The 20,805-nt window shown below is 33.1% G+C and overlaps 1 protein-coding gene across 6 annotated transcripts; it reads right to left on the bottom strand.

Moving 5' to 3' along the window:
• Positions 1 to 1,886: 1,886 nt before the first annotated feature.
• LOC139485398 (uncharacterized) lies at positions 1,887 to 20,199 on the bottom strand. Of its 6 annotated transcripts, none has more exons than XM_071269857.1 (3): positions 10,292 to 10,401; positions 8,341 to 8,581; positions 1,887 to 4,663 (listed from the first exon to the last, which is right to left on the bottom strand). In XM_071269857.1, exon 3 carries the CDS (start codon positions 4,654 to 4,656, stop codon positions 2,770 to 2,772), a length of 1,887 nt encoding a protein of 628 aa, XP_071125958.1. In that variant the 5' UTR covers positions 4,657 to 4,663; positions 8,341 to 8,581; positions 10,292 to 10,401; the 3' UTR covers positions 1,887 to 2,769. The 6 variants fall into 6 exon arrangements, with proteins under 6 accessions (XP_071125958.1, XP_071125957.1, XP_071125960.1 ...); XM_071269856.1 differs by having other exon boundaries at positions 8,341 to 8,427; positions 10,292 to 10,350; XM_071269858.1 differs by lacking the exon at positions 10,292 to 10,401 and adding an exon at positions 19,837 to 20,199 and having other exon boundaries at positions 2,724 to 4,663; positions 8,341 to 8,427.
• Positions 20,200 to 20,805: the final 606 nt, after the last annotated feature.

Here is a 20,805-nt window from a genome sequence, read left to right as displayed (position 1 = left end):
CATATCAGCACCTGGTTAAAATCGACACCTGATATAGTCAATTTGTCACCCATGTTAAATATATATTTTTAACAGTATTTTAAGCAATAGGGTAAAAATAAGAAAGGGGTTGCCAGAATTTTTTTCAGTACTTAAGCAAAAAGAGTTAAATACTAACTTTCACATTTTTGGGTGTTCATGTACATTTTGTATATATTTATTTTTCTCAACTAATGACTTTTTTGGGTTTTTTTAATGATATATATATATATGAGTAGTCCAAATAATTATTACGTCTGGCAAGGCTTTTTTAATTTTATTCTGGAACACGTTCCTATGACCGCAAGGCTATGTTAATTTTTTTTCTGGGACGCCTTCCTACGAACGTCGTAGGAAGGCGTCCCAGAAAAATAATAAAATAGCCTTGCCAGACGTCATAATTATTTGGACTAATACATGAGATATTGTGTATTTTTCTGCATTATTTTAACCAGTTGAGCATTTTACAGGATTGTTGGTTTAATGCTGTTTAAACTTTACTGAAAAACAAACACCTTAAATTTGCTAATTATTTGGCATGAAAGTTTGATTTATTGAAAGGGACTCATAGTTTTCCATTTTATTTTAATAATTGACTTGTTTTTACAATTACACAAATTGTCTAATTGTTAAAACAACAGCTTTGGTAAGGGCTTCGTTGTTTACCTTTATACACTACATATTCACTTTCGTTTCGTGGTTTACCAAAATACACAACAACATATTCACTATGTACTTGGTAACAGTAATTAATTAATTGAATAGAAAATATTATAACAAATATTATTGGATGCCGAATTGACGTCGAATAGGTGCCGATTTGACTAGATGCCAATTTAACCAGGTGCCGACTTGACTTGTACGTTTCAATTCCTCTGCGATCGTTTGCGGTATTTTCTTGAGAAAACCTATTTTCCATCATCAAAGAGAAGAAGAAACTGCTTTAAAATGATTCTGGAACGCTTCATGATTGTTAAAATAAGTTTAATTCACTCAAAAACAATTTTAAAACTTGCGATTAAACAGGAAGTTTCCAAAGCACGTGTAAAAGAAGAAATTAACCGGTGAGAGTGGAAATCCGTATATGACAGATATCCCTATAGTACGACTTTGAAAGTAAAACAGTTCAATCCTTTTGTAAAACAATCTTTAATATACCTATCACATTAATGTTTGAAGGGTCTTAAGCTTATTCAAACCATATAAGTCGGTATGAAACACCAAAACGGAATGAACAATAACCGATTACGTTTTGTAGTTTACAAATTCTAAAACTGGTTCCCGTCAAACTACAACACTTTGTTCGAGTGTAGTGGAATACAAGCAAAAACCAGTGTAAACTGGGTCCTGGCTGATTTAATACTACACAATGATGCATAATGATAACACAAGCAGATTCCAGTTTGTATGGAAAATAGGAAATACGAAACCAAGCGCGGTAGGCAGAGAAATGTAATGAAGTTCAGGTCGGCAGTTATTGAACAATGACTGCGTCATTTTCCAAAAATAATTTCTTGTTTTAGTGAGGGAAACAAAATCAATTAAACAATAAAATACTCGGAAACTGACATTATAAGTATTCATAATTTCTTGATAACATTTTTGTTACGCCTATGAAGAGACAAACAATCGGCATCACAATGGGCACCAACTTTGTTCCTCTTCTTACCGAATTGATTTTTTACTAATATTTGATAGGATTTTAAGTAGCTGCTTATGAGAGTTGAAAGAGCCTAACATTAGCCTAAAACTGCACGTTGTACAACATAGCTGTCCTCTCGCTAATTAAGTAAGTTTGGTGACAATATTGAACGCAATCTATACCATCGAACTTTAAGTTAAGGATACAAAAGATAAGTTAAGTCCGCTACATGTCTTGATTTATATATAAAAATTGAAAATGAAGGTTAGTTAAGAACAAAACACTTCGACAAAAGATATCATTTCGCTTTCAAATTGGGAACTTCCCATTACTATGTTGCAACATTCTAACAGCGCATGCAAATCTAGTATACATCTCCCAATTGATTCGATAGTCCAGAGCTTATTTTTTTCTATCGTGATGTTCTTCATATTGGTTTGTTGCTTACAAGTAAGCTATGAAATTAAGGACTACAAGTAAAGAGGCTGAATTAAGTCATATCTATAAAATAATTGGATTAAGTTTTTTTTTGTACACTTCAGTGTTCCTGTTGTTCGTTTGTTTTTCCATAAATCTTATACTTGTTGTGTTTCCCTCGGTTTTAAGTTTGCAACCCGGATTTGTTTCCTATCAACCGATTTATGAACTTTTAACGCCGCTATACGACTGTTGTCTTTATTTACAGACACCATCACGAATTGGTTGACCATTATGAAATATGACGACAGATTTGTTGCAATTGTCGAATCCTCAAACCCTTCCACTTTTTATTCTTATGTGTCATCACCAAACTACTCAACATCAAATTTGTATATACTTGAGCAATGTGACGGTTGAACTCATGTGTAATGGGATCTGATTACCCTTCTGGAGCACGTGTAGTTTTGTGAATTCTATTATTGGTTGTACGTGGCGATGTCAGTTTGTCATCTACTTATTAAGTTTTAATATCTCTTTGGTAACTTCCTCTTCTCTCTTTTATGTTAACGAATGTTGTTGTAGACGCTCCTCCAGTTCTCTCTATTTTAAATTTAGATTTAAATGGTGATAATGAGTAATCGTAAACCTGGTAATGGTAAATATAATGCTTCAAAAATAACAATGTGAATTTATGGAATTGGAAGCGAAAATGGAAGATTGCCATCCCCGTTAAAACTATCTACGCAGTCATGTCTTCCTGGTGTCCGACAAGGGGTAAACTGATTTGTTTTGTAATCAATCCAACCATTACCCTGTCCCATAGCCATCCAGTGTTGAGCATGTGCATATATTTCATGTCCGTATCGATTTCTAGCGTGCCAACCAGGATTTCTAGGGACTCCTACCCATTGACCATTTAATAAAATTTTGGTGGGTTTTAATCCATCCGTTAGTAACTTTTCTGAATCCATGAGATGTTGTCCGTACATTTCAATGTGCCAGTGTTTGCTGTGAACTTTCATTTTTCCTCCGGCAGTCCTGTTGTCAGCACAACACCACAAACTTGCTGCATCATATGTAAAAGAATATTTTTTCATAATATAAGATTTTAGTTTTGTTAATGCCGTAAAATTTGCCGTTAGAAACGTTAAATCGGCGTCTCTTTCCCAAGGTAAAACTTTGTGGAATTTGACAGCACCTAACAATGTTCCTTCTTGGAGTTCGCATAAAACATTCGATTCCTCACACGTTTTCATTATGAAATTAATCATGTCAGCTAATTCTTGGAGACAACATGGCGATAACACATACCCTAGACCATTAAAACATTTATAGGTTTCCTTTTTACATGGAAACTGTATATCAACTTCATCAGAAATTTTCAAACGATATAATTTCCATTTAATGCCAAGCTGTGCCCAGTCATTATAATTGTCAGACTGTTTTTGTTTTTGCATATAAAACATTGAATCAGGACAAATAACAGACTCTAGTTTACTCTGTGAAAGACGTAAGAAGAAATCATGAAAGACCGACATCCCATTCATTTTCGCGTCAAAAGGAAAGCTTTGAAAAGTTGTTAGTCTAGAAAGAAATGAACCACTTATGTAATCACAAAAAATACATTCATGAAGAGATTCGTCATAGCCTTCGTCATAAATCAGTGAGAAGTTTTTATAAGCTGTCTGATAACATCCAAGTTTCCAAAGGCCATTTTGGTCACGTGATGCCCCACCAGCTGTGACGACGTCTAAGGATTCTATTTCCCGAACAAGTCGTTCTAGACGTGCATCAATGTTAAATGTGGAAATGTTTCTAGCAATCAGCGCATATTCGGTTTTTACTTTTGTTATCAATAAATTCCAAATTGTACCATCTGAATCTGCCTTAGAATAATCTATGACAGTTACATTACCGAAAGATTCTGAAAGAGATATTCTTGAATTCTTTTCTTTTCCTACTACAACTTTTAATCGAGAATTGTAATTCAAAATGTTTTTCAAAATATGTTCTAACTTACTGACTTTTTCTTGTTTATGAATAAAAACAACAGCTACTAGCTTGTCTATAGAAGTTGCATATGAACAGTTTTTGGTTTCAAATCCTTTGTAAAAGAACGGATAACCGTATGTTGTCCCTTTATAGATTTCCTTGCAAATATGCTTCGACGATTTTGTCTTCCGATGAAAATTATCCATACTTGTATTGGTCAGTCTAAATAAATCTTTTATCACATCAATGGCATTCGTTAAGGATTCCCTAGCCTTTGTTCCTCTAATATGGATTTTAGTTTTCTGAATTTCTTTTGCCAGTTTTATAAGATTTTCTTTTAGGTTGGAAATTCCTGTATCTATTGGTAACTGTTTGTATTGACGTAATTTCAAATTCGCGGGAGTATATTGGTGGTCAAACATATTATAGTCAGTGTTTACGTCATCTCGACGATTTGTGTTTTGTTTTAAGGTAGAACCCTGTAGCGACGAAGTATGTAGTCCGAGGAATACCAAGCTAACAGCAAATACACCAATTCCGACAACTATCCATCGGATAAAACAAATTCGCATTGCCTTTTTCATTTACAAACTGCAAATAGAAAATAATCCTATAATATTAAAAAAAAAAATAGATCCTTTTCCACCCAGAAGTTGAATATCAATTTAATGTATCGAATTTGCTATCTGAAATCGTGTTATTGTTAAAAAAAAAAACCCACATCAAATGACATAGTTACAAACCTGATATTGAACAGTATCTTTGTTGCGTTGACCCAGTCGTCTGAAAGACAGTTCGTGGTTCTGTTGTGCTGTTTTGTGTGCTGTGTGGTTAGCATGTCGAAATGCACTATTGTATTGTGTATTTGTGTATTTATGTGTCCTGAATGTTCTTGTATTTATTTGTACTGTATTCGCGTCATGTAATGGTGTCATGTTAGTGTTACATTTAACATTGCCATAAAAGTGCGAGGTTTGGCTAGCCACATAAACCAGGTTTAACCTACCATTTTTTCTTAAACTGTCCTGTACCAAGTCAGAAAATTGGCAGTTGTTATCTTATAGTTCTTTTCTTTTGGTTTTTTTGTTCACTTCAGTGTTTCTGTTGTTTCGTTGTATTCCTATAATAATTGTGTTTCCCTCGGATTTAGTTTGTAACCCGGATTTGAACCATTAGTTGTCAAATTAATATTCAACGATTCATAATAATAAAAGGGATGATTTTTCTTTTCCCCATTGTTAATTATCCATTTTTAAATTGTGATGTTCCCTTGTCAGCATATTATGGTGTCTATATATCTCAACTTGTTCATTTGGCTTGTGTATGTACCAACGTATTTGATTTTACAGAAAGAAATCTATGTACACACGTATTACTGAAAAATGATAGCATCAGGGTTTTCGATATCACAAACTAATCAAAACATGTATTAAATTTTATCATCGTACAAGGACATAAATCGTAAATATAAATCAACATGCAGACATCTTATACGTTCAGGTATTTCACACCCAATCTTTTATGGTATTATTCTTTATGACCAATGTTATTTCAACTGATCGGGCGAAGGTTACGTTTTAATTTGCACGAGGACAGTCTTTTTGATGAGGTGTGACGAATAGCCACTGCCTTTTTTTGTATTAAGCTTCCCGTTATAGATATAGATAGCAAGATAAGGGAAAAGGCCGTGTTTACTGTTAGTATTAACTTTATTTAAAATTAGTTTAGCAGGATAAATCTCTTTAATGTACATACTGAAGTTGTCATTATCGAGAGCCTTAAAAGACTTAGTGTAATTAAATTTTTGTATCAGATGTTGTTTTGATGAGTCTTTGCTGATTTTAGTTATAAATTGTAACTCATAACAATACAGAAGCAGGTCTGCAATAATAGGTGCACATGTTGGTCCTTATTGGAATTCCGATAACTTGACGTTATACGTAATATCCCTGTCTAGTAAAAATTCAAGGGTAGTATCAAAGCAGGTCAAATTGACATACATGCAGTTCTCTTTGTTTGTTGTTAGTAAAAAAAATACCTAAAATAGTTTGAACATAGATTTATTCGCATTCTGACTTTTTAAATGCATATTTAATTAAGTGTGTGAATTGTTACTTTACGAAAATTATGAGGCAAAACGATATATAGGGTAGAAAAAATCAAAAATTATTCGAAATCGCAAATACAGTATAAACATGCAATTTATCATGTACATCCACAGAATTTTTGACACTCCATAAGTAATTAAATCCACTATTTTCAAACGCCTTATTTGAACAAATATTTACCAGTTTTTTAATTGTACCAAGTGTACCAGTGAATAAAATAGAAAGTTTAGAAGTGGAACAATGGCTTGAAGACGAAATAAATATATATATTTGTAAGGTGTTTTGTAGCTTCAGAAGCCAGTACATCGTTGGAACTTTCATTGTATTTGGTTTTGCTTGTAAAGAGGTAGCTAAACATTTATGTTTGTTACAGACGTCATTTTTCAAAAATGGAGTCAATTGAAATGTTGGTGAATTCGTAATTTCCTTTAGCATAACCTCAATGTATGATTTACGTCCAACAGTAATGATCTTTTAAGCAGCCTTATCAGCCGGGACAAAAACAAATTCCTTGGCGAGTTCTCTTAGAAAAGAGGGAAGAAAGATACCAAAGGGACAGTCAAACTCATAGATTGAAAACAATGATTGAAAATAAACTGACAACGCCATGGATTATAATAAAAAATACTAGCTAATATTTGATACGGAAATTAGGGCTTCTATGTTTGTAGTTGAGAGTAAAATGTTCTTAAAAATGTTGTATTCATTTATCAACTATGTTCATTGCTGAATTGAAAAAAAATAGAATCTAAGGATTTATTATCAACTTTTTCTCGTTTTATCCATTTCGAGCAGTAGTTACCGAGTGAGTCGTGGATGATGTTACGACACCCATTCCAATTATTAATTGAAAGGGGACGATATATAGGTCCTTTACTGTCGGTCAAGACGGATGTATATAGTCTCCTGTATTATATTGTTATACTTTTATAAAATCATTTTCGGATATATGGGTTTGAAGAATTGGAAGTACGTTACGAACATGAAATTAGAAAGTGTTGTATACACAACTAGAAGCTGCAAGCACAATAACAAGGCTAATATATTTTTTAAGTTTAGAAGTGAGAGGGGGAACTGTAACGTACCCCTTGGCACGTGAAGATGATAAGTGTACGGAGAAAACTTAAATCGATTGTGATCACATGTGCCAAACCCTACTACTTAACTAATAAACAAACAATACCATATAACCATAAAAATTTGCCCAATGTTTTTTTTATAACGTCTTGTTTATTTATCGGCTTTCCTAGCGAATAAACTTTGGAACTGAAGGTGATATTTGTAATTCATTTTAAAAAGGACGTCGAAAAAAATCACACTAAATTAAAATCTTTTCATCAACAAATAGAAAAATAGAAGATAGGAGACACCAAATGTACAATAACTAAAAGTCAGAAGTTGGAAGTAGAACCGACAAACCCTTAGCAAAAAAAACCAATCAAAGTACTTAAGTACTGAATATTGGATGACCGCAAGTCCTTGTGGATGGTCAAAAGCACCTGTCTCAGAAAAAAAACACATCTCTATATCTGAAACTGGTGTTAATGTACAGAGATATATTAGATCGTGCGTGAATGATGAATAAATTACAAGGAATTCAACCTCACCGTAATAACTGTTATATTGTAGTGATACAAATCAGTATACTCTGGTTTGTTGTTTTATATTATATTAATATTTGTTGATCATCCCCCAACAGAGCAAATATTAATAAAGATCAAAACGTTGACCACATGCACACCTTCAATATATGTACAAACAGACAGCAAAGTGCTAGGATTCAAACTGTAGTAGGAGTTAAGCTGAATAACTGTATACCCACAATGGGACGGACGGAAGAGACGGATGGAAGGACAGACGGAAGGACGGACGGAAGGACGGACGGAAGGACGGACGGAAGGACAGAAGAAAGGACGGACAGACGAACGGACTGGGGTAAAATAATATGCCCCAACTTTTAGATGCATAAAAAAAACGTACAGATCCGTTCACTCACTGAATAAACTAGAAAGATTAGAAAAGACTGGGCGACAAGAACCCCAACATAACCAGACATTCAATTACAGTCCATAAACATTGAAGAGTGTGTAAATCTTTCGAAAGGAGGACTTCATCTGAACCACTTGTAGGATTAACCAATTAGGTCACAGACAGATTTACCTTCAATAATGGCAATTAAGTACATCCACTCAAATCCACTTAAGTCGGTCTCAAGGTTCCGGTGGCACTTTGTGTAATATGTACTGTCTTTTTAAATATAAAATAAAAAGGTAGAAACCACATGTATAAAGTAATCCAAAACAGCTATCATACGACTACCATACCGGTAATACCTGCGTGTTCAAATTCATTTTGAAGATAACATCGGGTAGTTTGTTTACATATTTGTAACATTGTCAACCTACAAATGTAGATTAAACAAGTTAAGTGTATCTTGTATCATTACACTAGTAAGGATTGAAAAATATAACCGATCTGTCGAGGAATCACACTTGTCCATTATCTACCTTTGGGAAGTTACCATATAGCTCAATCAAAAATGTTGAGGTAGGAAAATTGCCCCTGTAAATCTTCACCCATAAGATCATTTTCTACACTTTAATTGTTCCAACAATTTTACAAAAATTGATATATTCAATTTAGTGTGAAATGTTGATGTGTTGCTGTTGAAGACATGTTGATACTGTACTGCAAACTTTGCAAGCTTTTCCATCAAACGAAGCCAAAATAAAATTTGTATAGGAAAGACATTACTTCCTAAATAATTTTGGGTTTGGTTACAGGTACAATAGCTGTTTAATTCATGTTCACATATTTTACTTAAATTCTCATATTTTGATTTATAACAAACTTATACGCATACCCTTATTTAAAAAAAAGTCTAAAATAAATAATTAAAAATGCATGGACTCGATAATATGAATCAGCATTTTGTGCTTATTTTAGTCTAGACGCCATCTAATTGACCATCGAAATGGCCTCCGAAAACCTCTGACGGTCACTCAAATATAGACATAAATATAAATGTAAAACGATTAGATTTTACTAGGTATGTTGGATGCCATATCATAGTTTAAATAAAATGTCCCGCTAGGACATTTTATTGTCAAAGAGACAACAACCCGTCCAATGAGTAGAATACAGCCGAAGGCCATCGATGTGCCTTCGACACAGCGAGAAAAACCTGCACCCGGAAAATGTGTACTAGTTCAATGATAATGAACGCCAAAATAAACTCCGAAATATATATATAATGAAATAAAATTAAAAATCATACAAGACTAACAAAGACCAGGGTCTTCTGACTTGAGACAGGCGCAGCGGGGTTAAACATGTATTGTGAGATCTCAACCCTCCCCCTATACCTCTAGCCAATGTAAAAAAAACCACAGCAATACGCACAATATAACTTAGTTTAAAAGAAGTCCGAGTCCGATATCACAATAGGTAACAAAAGAAACTAAGCAAAATGACAATAATGCATAAATTAACAAAGGACACATCTCTGTATTTTCATAATCACCCAAAAAATGGGTCTCGTCTACACTATACAATACAATACACTGTATATCAATCCAGACATTCATCTAACGAAAAACTTTTCAAAATTTACCTTATGGACTTAATAATTATGTGTTCAAGTCCTGAATATGAATGAAATATTTGCCACTGGACGTCAAGCAAATAACAATCAATGCATCAGTTATAATAAAACGCTAGCACATATCATTGCATAGATTCCGGTCAAGTAAACTGAAATGCTCATTAATCAAATACCTTAACTTTTTGTTCAATGGGACGATGTGTGCTTACATTTATTGAAAACGGCATTAAAATGCGCTTTTGTTCATTGTTGAAGGCTGTACGGTGACCTGTAGTTGCACATTTCTGTATCATTTTGGTCTATAGTGGAAAGGTGTCTCATTGGAAATCATAGAATATCTTCTGTTTTATTTTAAATTCCATTTAATAAAGATCTTGTTACTTTTTAACCAACTATTCCATTCAACTGCTACGCTTTTCTTTTAGATTAAGAAGATATAGAAGATCATAGATCCTCAATCAAACGATGAACTTTTGAATGAAAAATTTAAAATCAAATATTACTTACTAAGTTCCTGACACGTCTTTAGAGCATCCAGGTGAGTGAAGTAGGATCAAACAAACGTTACAGCCTGTACAAAATATTATTAAATACAGGTGTTGCATTTTTTTTATTTATTTAATCTTTATCGTACCTGTATTTATGTTTTACAAAATGTGTTATCGTTGCATAATATTTTGAAAGTATTAATTTTTATTCTCTGCTCTATTAAAATTTTATATGCTTCATGCACCATTAAAATTGTCATTAAAATTCGTATCAAACAGAATTGAATAAGAACGAATAAGTGTTTACTAAAGTTTATCCAGACATGCAATGTTAACTCAAAAATTTTACAAATTTAAAATTGGATCACATGGTCTATGTTCAAAATAAAAAAAATAGCTGACTTTTTACATGGAGTTCTTGAAACTACAGTGGACAATTAAAATCTACAGAAAACAATAGTCTATAGTTATTTGTTAAAAAATTCCATTTATTCCTGTATAAAATTAAATACTTTTTCTTATATTTTTTTTATACCGATAATGACATTGAAAGGATGCAATGCAATGTACATTACAATCAATTATTTTGAAGAAAAAAAAATATACAAAGAACGGAGTGTAACTACATGGTAATAATGTGAAGTGGATTACCATTGCAACCAACAATATGATGTGATGTTAGGATATTTGTGTTGAAATTTGTGTTGAAATATAAAAGCTGTTGTATATTTCTCAGGTCTAATGAAATACATTTGTACTAATTTTTATTAGATTAAATAAACCTGCAAATACTTCAGAGATGCATATATATACATACGCATTAGTATTTTTTTTCTCTGAACTCTCTCTTCTATTACATATCTAATGAGTATGTAATTAAACTTAATAAAATTGAGTCACTCATTTTAAATTTATGATATATACTGTTTATGTATATAATGGTATATTTGATAGAAAACATCTTCACGTGGAGTAGATACAAGAACAAGAAAAATGTCATTTTCAACATGCAATATAACAACAAATACATGCATTAATAATTGCAAATGAGGACTACACATAAGATGTTCTTCCACAATTGGTTTTGTACCTACCTTACTTATGGTAGTATTTTTTTTCAAATAAATTAATGAGCATATAAATCTATAATAATGTCTCTAGTGTTTGAATTCGAAGTTACGTTCCAATACTTGAAAATGTCCACGCGAGAGTTGTAAATACTCATGGAGATAATAAAACAGACAAGACCAAGTGTGTCCACTTAATTGTGCATCATCAAAATGGAAACAATGTGGAGTCGAAGGCTTGAGATATTTCAAAATCAGTGGCGTAGCTGGGTCATTTTTACGTGTACGCCCGAACCTTGGCGAGGGGTCTGAGGCGGTGCCAACCGCTCAATGTCAAAGCACCTGCTGGTTGTGGGTTCGAGGGGACGAAGTCCTCGAAAGCTATCGAGTTATCGAGAATGAGATCTACCATATTCCTGTCAGTAAAAATTCATCAATAGCAACATACTTTTGAATCTAATTGGTTTATTTTTTATGTTTAATTTTGAAATATGTTTAACTTATTTATCGTGTTAAACTGGAAGCTAGTGGTCATTTTTTTTTATAGAGAAAACGTCATAACCAATATGACTTTCAAATATGTTTAAAGGGAGCCGTGAGTGAGCATACAATCGACAAAAGCACCTTTTAATGGACATGAAAATTTATTTCTAACAGGTGCAATATAAAAATTCCCTATGATTTCTTCCAACAAAAAGTGAATCAATTTATCAGTCCCTTAAAAGATTTAAAAAAAAAATTAAAACATTTCTTTTGATATTTTTTTGTGCCAATATTTCATGACAATCTATAAAGTTTTATAAATTGATCATGAAAAAACATTTAATTGCGTAAAGAAAATCCGGCTATGAGTAAAGATCAGAAAAATGAACGAAAACAAATGCTCTCAAAATTTTGCTTCAGACATTAATCATAAAAAACCTCTCCCAAACTTTCATAAAATTCGATAAAGGTTTGACAAAGTAGTTAATGTAATTGAGAATTAACAAACGTTAAGCCCAAACTGTTACCCCTTATTAAATGCAGAAAGAATAACTTTTATCCGTTAAATGCGGGAAAATTAAAAGCATTATTATATTGCTCTGGATACTCTTTTGATCATAAACATTTTTTTCCAACTTTCGTAAAATTTCACGGAGAGCCATTTAAATATGGAATAACCATACATTGTCTCGAAATATCAATGTTATTTGTACAAGGCTTAGAAACAGGTGGAAAGCGAGGCTGTTATATACTGCAACTTTTATAACTGTTTTAAATGAAGTATTTTGGATAAAAAAAAAACATCATTTCTTAATTTGGAGCGGTCGACGTTAAATTTCCGCGAACCTGTATGTTTTATTGATGTCATATATAAAACTCTACGGAAACGCATTGTCAACGTCATAAACAAGGCGATATACGGTCAGTGACTGTATATCACATATCACATATGAATATACAGTCAATGTAATTTGACTGCTCAACTAGCGCAGACGCAGTATATAACATTTTATCCATTCGGAACCTTAATATTGACGCCGCCGACGACGCTTTGACTCGCTTTTGAGACATAAATCGACAAAAAAATGCAAACCGCATATCAAATCTCAGCAGATAATGAATTGCATTTAATATAAGAAATGTAAGCAGAATTCAAAGCAGATTCAGACTTTTACAGAAAATTGGAAGAAATCTATGATAGGATCTAGTTGATTAAAGTAAATTCAGTCCCTTTTTATTCACAATTACAATCCACTGCAGAAAGAATCACACGGTTGATATGTTCTTTTAACCAGATTTTCTAATTCTATTTTTTTTTTCAAAATTCAAGTGTACGCCCGGGCGTTTTGACGTAAACGTAGCTACGCGCATGAAAATATATATCAATAATGTTATTTATCAAATTGGCGGCACACAAAGCGATTGCATATTATATGCGTTTAGCTTATTCAACAGGGCAATTACAAGCATTTACATATTGTACAATGCTTAACGTACATCTAGTTGGAAGTATAAGATTAAGATATACTATGGTTATACTGATTGTTCTTGAACTGAAACAAATTCAATCCAATGCCAGCTTTCTGGATATTTGGTGATTTTTGGGACATATCTAACCTAGCCATTTTGTATCAATCTATCAGTAAAGGCAAGGCAAAACGTGTTTTGTCCTAGCGTATTGAAGTAAGTTCGTGTTAGGTTAATTAAACTGAACACTTGACTGATATGATTCTGATCGATGGTGTATCTATAAGTTTGTATATAATTTATAAACAATATCTAGATCTACATACAGACAAATACTTTGTTTATAAATAATAATTCTAGATATACATACAGACGTATTAAGGTACTGATTAAAAAACGTATGTCAAAGGACAAGTGGATGTATACATGTAAACCAGGAAAAGTCCATCTTCACCACACAAATAAACAAAGAGGTTTATTTAAATCAAATCATTTGATTGCTGATCCACTTAATTCAAATATGACAAGAATATAAAGCTAATCATTTATGTTAAATTTTATAGGTCATTATTATATTTTTCCTCGTCTAAATGTAATGTTTTCCTGTTAGGCATCAGTATCTGTTAAGATAATAAATCCTGATAATACCTATTAATTTTGACGTGAATGTCACGAATATTACATTTTATTAATTTTCGTTTCATTTATTTCAAAAGAAAAGTTTAACTTGATGTGGAGACCTTTGCCATGTTTGCGCCATCCCCGGGCGCCATCGCTGAACATAAAATAGCATTGAAAACACTATCGGTCTAGATTTTAATTAAGCAGATTTTCAGACAAGAATGCAACTAGCATGCTAGTGTGTTAGGAATTTCATTAAATGAAGACGGTTTGAGATTCTAACTTTTAAAAATACAGAATATTTGTTTATTATTTCTCACTTTTTTCTACTTAGCTTTATAAGGGCAGATAACTCAGATTTTTTTTAATTTCGATTAAAAAAAGTATCGTTTGCTTTTCTTCTTCTCTATTTTGCATAATACCAACAAAAAGTCATGTATAGTTATATTATATTAGATCAATTAGGTTTTTTCTTCTATATTTGCATAATTCTTTTTTCCTTGAATGGATTTTACAAAATGTTTCAGTTTTACACAATCTTTAGCTTTAAAACAAGCCAGCTAGGTAGCCTATAATTTTATCATATTTTTAATAGCATGATAAAATAACAGTTTGGCAAGTGTGAAAGCAAATGTTTTTCCATTGTTTTTAAAATATTGGTCAATATTCCCCTTTAATGGTAACACAGTGCAGTAGATCAGGTCCAACACATACAGCATCTCTTATCTATAAACTTTTTACAATTACAATGTGCTGATAGAAATAAGAAGATATGGTATGTATATATATATGACTGCCAACGAGACAACTCTCCATCCAAGTCACAGTGTCTAAAAAGTAAACCATTAAACGTCAAAGTATGGCCTTCAACACGGAACCTTGGCTCATATCGAACAGCAAGCTCAGATAAAGGGTCCCTAAATGTCAAGTGTAAAACAATTCAAACAGGAAAACAAACGGTCTAATATATATAAAAAAAAAAAGAGAGAAAAAGAGAAACACTTATGAACCACATCAACAAACGACAACCATTGAACAACAGGCTCCTGACTTAGGACAGGTGCAAACAAATGCAGCGTGCGTCAACCTTCACCCTAACCTGGAACTACATCATAGAAATACACACTATAGAATATCAAATAAAATAGTTTTACTCGATCAAAATGAAATATTAACAAAAACAAGTCAACATATACCGACCGAATAAATTTGATTTATGGCGCAATATGAATAAAATATGCAAATTAACTGGCAGCTAGTTCAAAGCCACTAGCACATGACTAACAACCAATAAAAAAATCATGCATCTAAGACTAAATTATCATTCAGTACCGACATCCAACATCCAATGAATTTAGTGTAAAGACGTCATAAACAGTCAGAGAAAAACATGACCTTGTGCAATGCCAAGATAAAGGTATGGACAGATTGTAGATCCGTGAAATGTGGATATGCAGTGGCGGATCCAGCCATTTTAAAAAGGGGGGTTCCCAACCCAGAGTAAAGGGGGGTTCCAACTATATGCTCCCATTCAAATGCATTGATCTGCCAAACAAAAGGGGGGTTCAAACCCCCGGAACCCCCCCCTTTGGATCCGCCACTGATATGTATATAACATACTTGTAATATTTAGTTTGCTTTTAATTTACTGATAACACAATCAATATTAATACCAATTAAACAATATTCAATGATCGTATAACAGTCAATGTGTTGAATTGGTAACCTTTTATAATAAGTTTATTTAAAGGATCGATAAGTTTACCCGTTTCTAAATTTTCGGCACGGTTAACATCATTTCCGTAAAATGAGGATGTTTTATCCAGTCAGAAATAAGTTTTCTACAGATACAATCAACATTCAAAACCAAATCTTTATATCTATGGAAACATTTAGTGAAAGTTTTTAAGAAATTTATGGTAACGAAATCCCATGCTTAAAAATTTACCAGTAATACATAGATTAATTTCGTTAAAATCAAAAACGTCACAACAGACACGGTCATAGCAAACGAGTTGTGAAATATATACACCGTAAGATGGTGCCAAAGGAACATAACCATCTAAAAATGGAAAATTAACGATATGAAACAAAAAAACGTCCCTTTTGTCGTAAATTTTAGTGTGGAGTTTCCCGTTTAAAACCTAAATATATATTATTACTGTTTAAATTTGATTTATTTAAAGTAAGTTTCTTTGGTGGAGCAAAGCGCTCAGAACAAACACCAAAATCAGGATCTTCAATTCAAATGTAAAATCTATTCTTCTTCGTGGGTCAGAAACTTGGAGACTGACAGCTGCATCTACAAAAACATTACAAGTTTTCATGAACAGGTGCATAAAAACATCATTGGAATCAAGTGGCCTAACACAATTAGCAACAAAGAGTTATGGAAAAGGACAAGACAAGAGCCAATAGAAAGAACGATAACAACACGAAGATGGAAATGGATTGGACACACTCTTCGTAAAAGCAACTCAAATGTAACAAGACAGGCACTAGATTGGAATCATCAGGGCCATCGTAAAAGAGGGCGACCAAAATCAACCTGGCGCAGAGATTTTTAAAACATCTGATCTTCAGAAAATTGGGAAAACATGGGGTGAAGCAAAGAAACTAGCAAAAGACAGGAAAAGATGGAAAGCTACTGTGGTCACCATATGTCCCCCACGGGACGAAGTGGATTAAGTCAAGTAAGTCAAGTTTCTTGGGTAAACTTTGAAGCCGACGACAATGTTGGTTTGCTATAAGTACCCATTGGTTTCATAAGCCCTACGGCTGCAGCCGATACCACTGCTGGGTGGCTATTAGTGAGCAAGTGTATTACTGACATCGACAAACACTGCTTGTGGACTATTAGTATCAGTACTCATGCTATCGTAATCCCCGTCAATACCATGTCTGGTACCCAGATGTATAATAAGCCCTGGGTCGACGCCATTGCTATAGTGGACTGTTAGTACAAAGACTACCATCAGTTTTAAAACCGAGTCACGTGATGAATGGCTATAAGTAACCAAGTGTATATTAGCCCTGAAATCGAAACCTTTGCTGGTGGACTACTACAGTACCCGGGCTATCATAAGCTCTGAAGCCAATAGCATGTTTGGTGGACTGTTGTTACCCAAATGTATAATAACCATTGGAGTCGACACCATTGCTGGTGGACTATAAGTACAAAGGTTACCATAAGCTGTAAAGTTAAGACAACTGCTGTATGGCTATAAGCTAGTAAAAAGGTGTACAATAGCCCTGAAGTCGATACCACTCCTGGAGGACTACTATAGTATCCGGGCTGTCATAAGCCTTGCAGTCAGAGCTAGGGTATTGGTCCTGATTTATCTCTTACATTCTAAATCAGTTTATTTTATAACATTAAATCATTTTGAGGACCAAAAAAAAAAATGCAACATCGACCATGCATCGTGAAAATTCATTAACGACTTCGATTGGAAAAAAAGTGTGTGTGTTGGACATAAATATTCTAACTTACCCTGTACAAACATGATAAAGTCGTCCTTTGATTCCGATCTTTTTCGCAATTACAAATGTTTGTGCACACGTACATATATTTACATCTGACTCCATTGACGATTCAATTTAGTAATATCATTAGATGTGTTCAATATCAATATAATGATACGATCAAATTGTTAATCATCTTGTCATGTACTTGTTGATCATGATTTCAGGAAAATTGCTTGATTTCTAGGCACCGGTTCCCCGCTATATTGATTACGATATCAGGACTTTTATGTGTGATGCACATATACGCACAAAGAAGCATTGTACTTGTCAAAGAGGCTGTCAACCTGACCGAACATTGATCGACAAAATAATTATTGGAAATGTAGAATGGAACAACTTACTTATTTGCTATATTAAATATTTATTGCTTCAAAGATTAGAATGTGTAATAAGATTACTAAAATTGAGAATGGAAATGGGGAATGTGCCAAAGAGACAACAACCCGACCATATAAAAAAACAACAGCAGAAGGTCACCAACAGGTCTTCAATGTAGCTAGAAATTCCCGCACCCGGAGGCGTCCTTCAACTGGCCCCTAAACAAATATATACTAGTTCAGTGATAATGAACGCCATACTAATTTCCAAATTGTACACAAGAAACTAAAATTAAAATAATACAAGACTAACAAAGGCCAGAGGCTCCTGACTTGGGACATACGCAAAAATACGGCGGGGTTAAACATGTTTGTGAGATCTCAACCCTCCCCTATACCTCTAGCCAATGTAGAAAAGTAAACGCATAACAATATACTAGAACACATTGCACAAATAATTTCGGACGTAAATTATACGTGAACCTACATGTAAAAGAACGTTTGGTACTGCGTATGGTAAAATTCGTCCCTATGTTGGGAAATTTGACATCATACAACATGTACAAGACAACTTAGGGGAATTTCATACCAGTTGAGAGCTGTATTTAAGAATTGAATGCTCCCTTTTGTGAATTTATTTGGGTGTAAAAGCGTTGACCGAAGTACAGTTTGTATAAAGCGCTGAAGCGCATCATTGCTTTTTTCTAAAAATGTGCACACGGTTAATGCTTTTACAACCCAATAAAATTACTAAAAGAAACATTCAATACATTTTTTCCTAAAATGATGAAAACACGATTTCTGTCATGCTAATTCTTAGGTTAGGGAAGGATTGGGCGCCCGTTAACATGTTAAACAGCGCCACATGCTGTATGTATGTGCCTGTCCTATGTCAGGATCCAGTTAATCATGCAGTGGTAGTCGTTTGCTGTTGTGTTGCATATTTTTTATATTGTACATGAATGAGCCCTTGGTTTTCTCGTTTAAATACAATTGTTGTTTCGGATTTTTTTTTAGCTAAATATGTTGGAAGGGTTTGGTCATTGTTGAAGGCCGTATATGGTGACTTTGCTAATATCTGTGACATTTAGTCTCTTGTATAAAGTTTTAATACTGTCATTAACTTTTTGACCGCCTGACCGCTTAAACTTTCGAATCTGTCAGTAATTTGACACGTAAAATGGGATGTGATAGACGAGCGTATGTATATACGGAGTAATATTTTCAGGACGGGATCCATTCCGTTCTTTCCCGTTTTCAATAAAGTCAGAAGCCCACTTTTTGTACATATTGAAAACAAATTTTGGTGTTTTGAGTTAAACAGCGGGGGAGTTAATCAGTCGTAAAATGGAGGAAAAGTCATTCCATAGTTTCACCGTTTGATTTGCAAATAATTTAACATTACGAAAAAGTGTTCTTATAAAATTGTTTATTGAAATATTGATGAAAATTAAATTAAAAAATCAAGTCATGTTTATAAATACGTAAGAGCGTATGGGTTAAATGTAGTTATCTATAAACATACGAATGCCACAATGAAAGAAACAGGCGTATTCGTTCTGGGTGAAATTTTAAAGAAAGGATGAGACATCAATTTTCTTCTTTTGTGGAGATAGATTATGTACATGTATTTCATTCTCTCCATTTGAAAAACCATTCTTCTATCAACAAATTTGTAAGAAAAAAATATTTACTTTACAGATTTTTTTTTTAATTTGAAGAATAAAACTTAAGGCATATAAAAAGTGTCAAAGCGTATAGGGCAAAAAAAAAAGAGGCTACTATTTTGTTATAATATGTTAAGCAAATATCTGTAAGAAGAGCTTTCATATTTGAAGCAGATGCTATATATATGGTATAAACGATAACAGAGAATTTCTTATTGATAAAACTGCTTGTCCACTATTTCAAACAAGTTCCGAGTTTGAATGTTTAATAAATAAATGGAAATTCTACGTCTTTATATAACCAGTAAAGGAATGGTCAGTTCGTTTTAAACTAACTAACATAATTTTAAGTGGTTTTGAATTTCAGAGAGAGGACACACTTCAATTTCATCCAAACTAAGGTTAAATGCCTACCTTTCTTTCCTCTAATTTTCTGGAAATAAGTCGTTCAACTCTGTATTCATTTGGCAAAATTTCTCTTTGTGGAACAATTCTCTTCTTTTATAAATATTTTCTGACCAAAGCACAACTCTCTCCAATTGATTTCCTTTTTAGTACGTAATTGCATATGAAGAGTCATCGTTGATTTTCAGTTATAAAATGTAACATAACTTATAATACGGTTAATCTTTTGCCGATATTTCTGATTTAGTCATTTTTATTATCATTTTCCTGTTCTGTGCACATAATTTCCGACAGTCTATCGGCAAAGTCGGCCACCTACTCTTGTTTATTATGTCTACGTGTACCTGAAACTCTCCTTGACATGTTTTAATTAACAAATATAAACTTTATTGATGCGTGTGTGTGTGTGTGTAATATTATCATGGAGGAAATAATATTGCACGATTATTATTTTTATTAAAACGAAAGTATAAAACATTTGAAAATATTCGTTTAAATTTAAACATAATTGCCTATTTTGCGTTTTATTTTATTCGAATGTAACAGCAGAGACATATAATACAATGTCTCTGGTAATTTTGTATTGCACATGTTGCAACGAGTCTTTTCCTCGCTAAAGACATACAATCAAGATGTTATGCCATGCTTGTTCAATCACTTTCAGTTTATCAATACTTTTGAGGTGACGTCGTATTTGTCAATATATTTACATTGAAATATATAATTCAAAGTATGTAACAACTAGTACTACTATTACATGTATTATGTGTGTATTGAAATAAAATAATTAATAAAAACGTTATAGGAGAGTATAAATACGACAGCTTTCGGTAGGCACTTAAAGTTAACCATCGAGAGACGTTAACCACCGAGAGTCGGTTTTTAGACCCGCCCAGTGCACCTAAGCACGCCTACTTTTGGAGCTCTTTAGTATGAAGATAAGAAAAATATACGAAATTACGGAACTGTATACCCTGT

Source organism: Mytilus edulis, chromosome 8, assembly GCF_963676685.1.
Source record: "Mytilus edulis chromosome 8, xbMytEdul2.2, whole genome shotgun sequence".
Classification (NCBI taxonomy): domain Eukaryota; kingdom Metazoa; phylum Mollusca; class Bivalvia; order Mytilida; family Mytilidae; genus Mytilus; species Mytilus edulis.
This window is presented reverse-complemented; position numbering and strand designations above follow the sequence as displayed.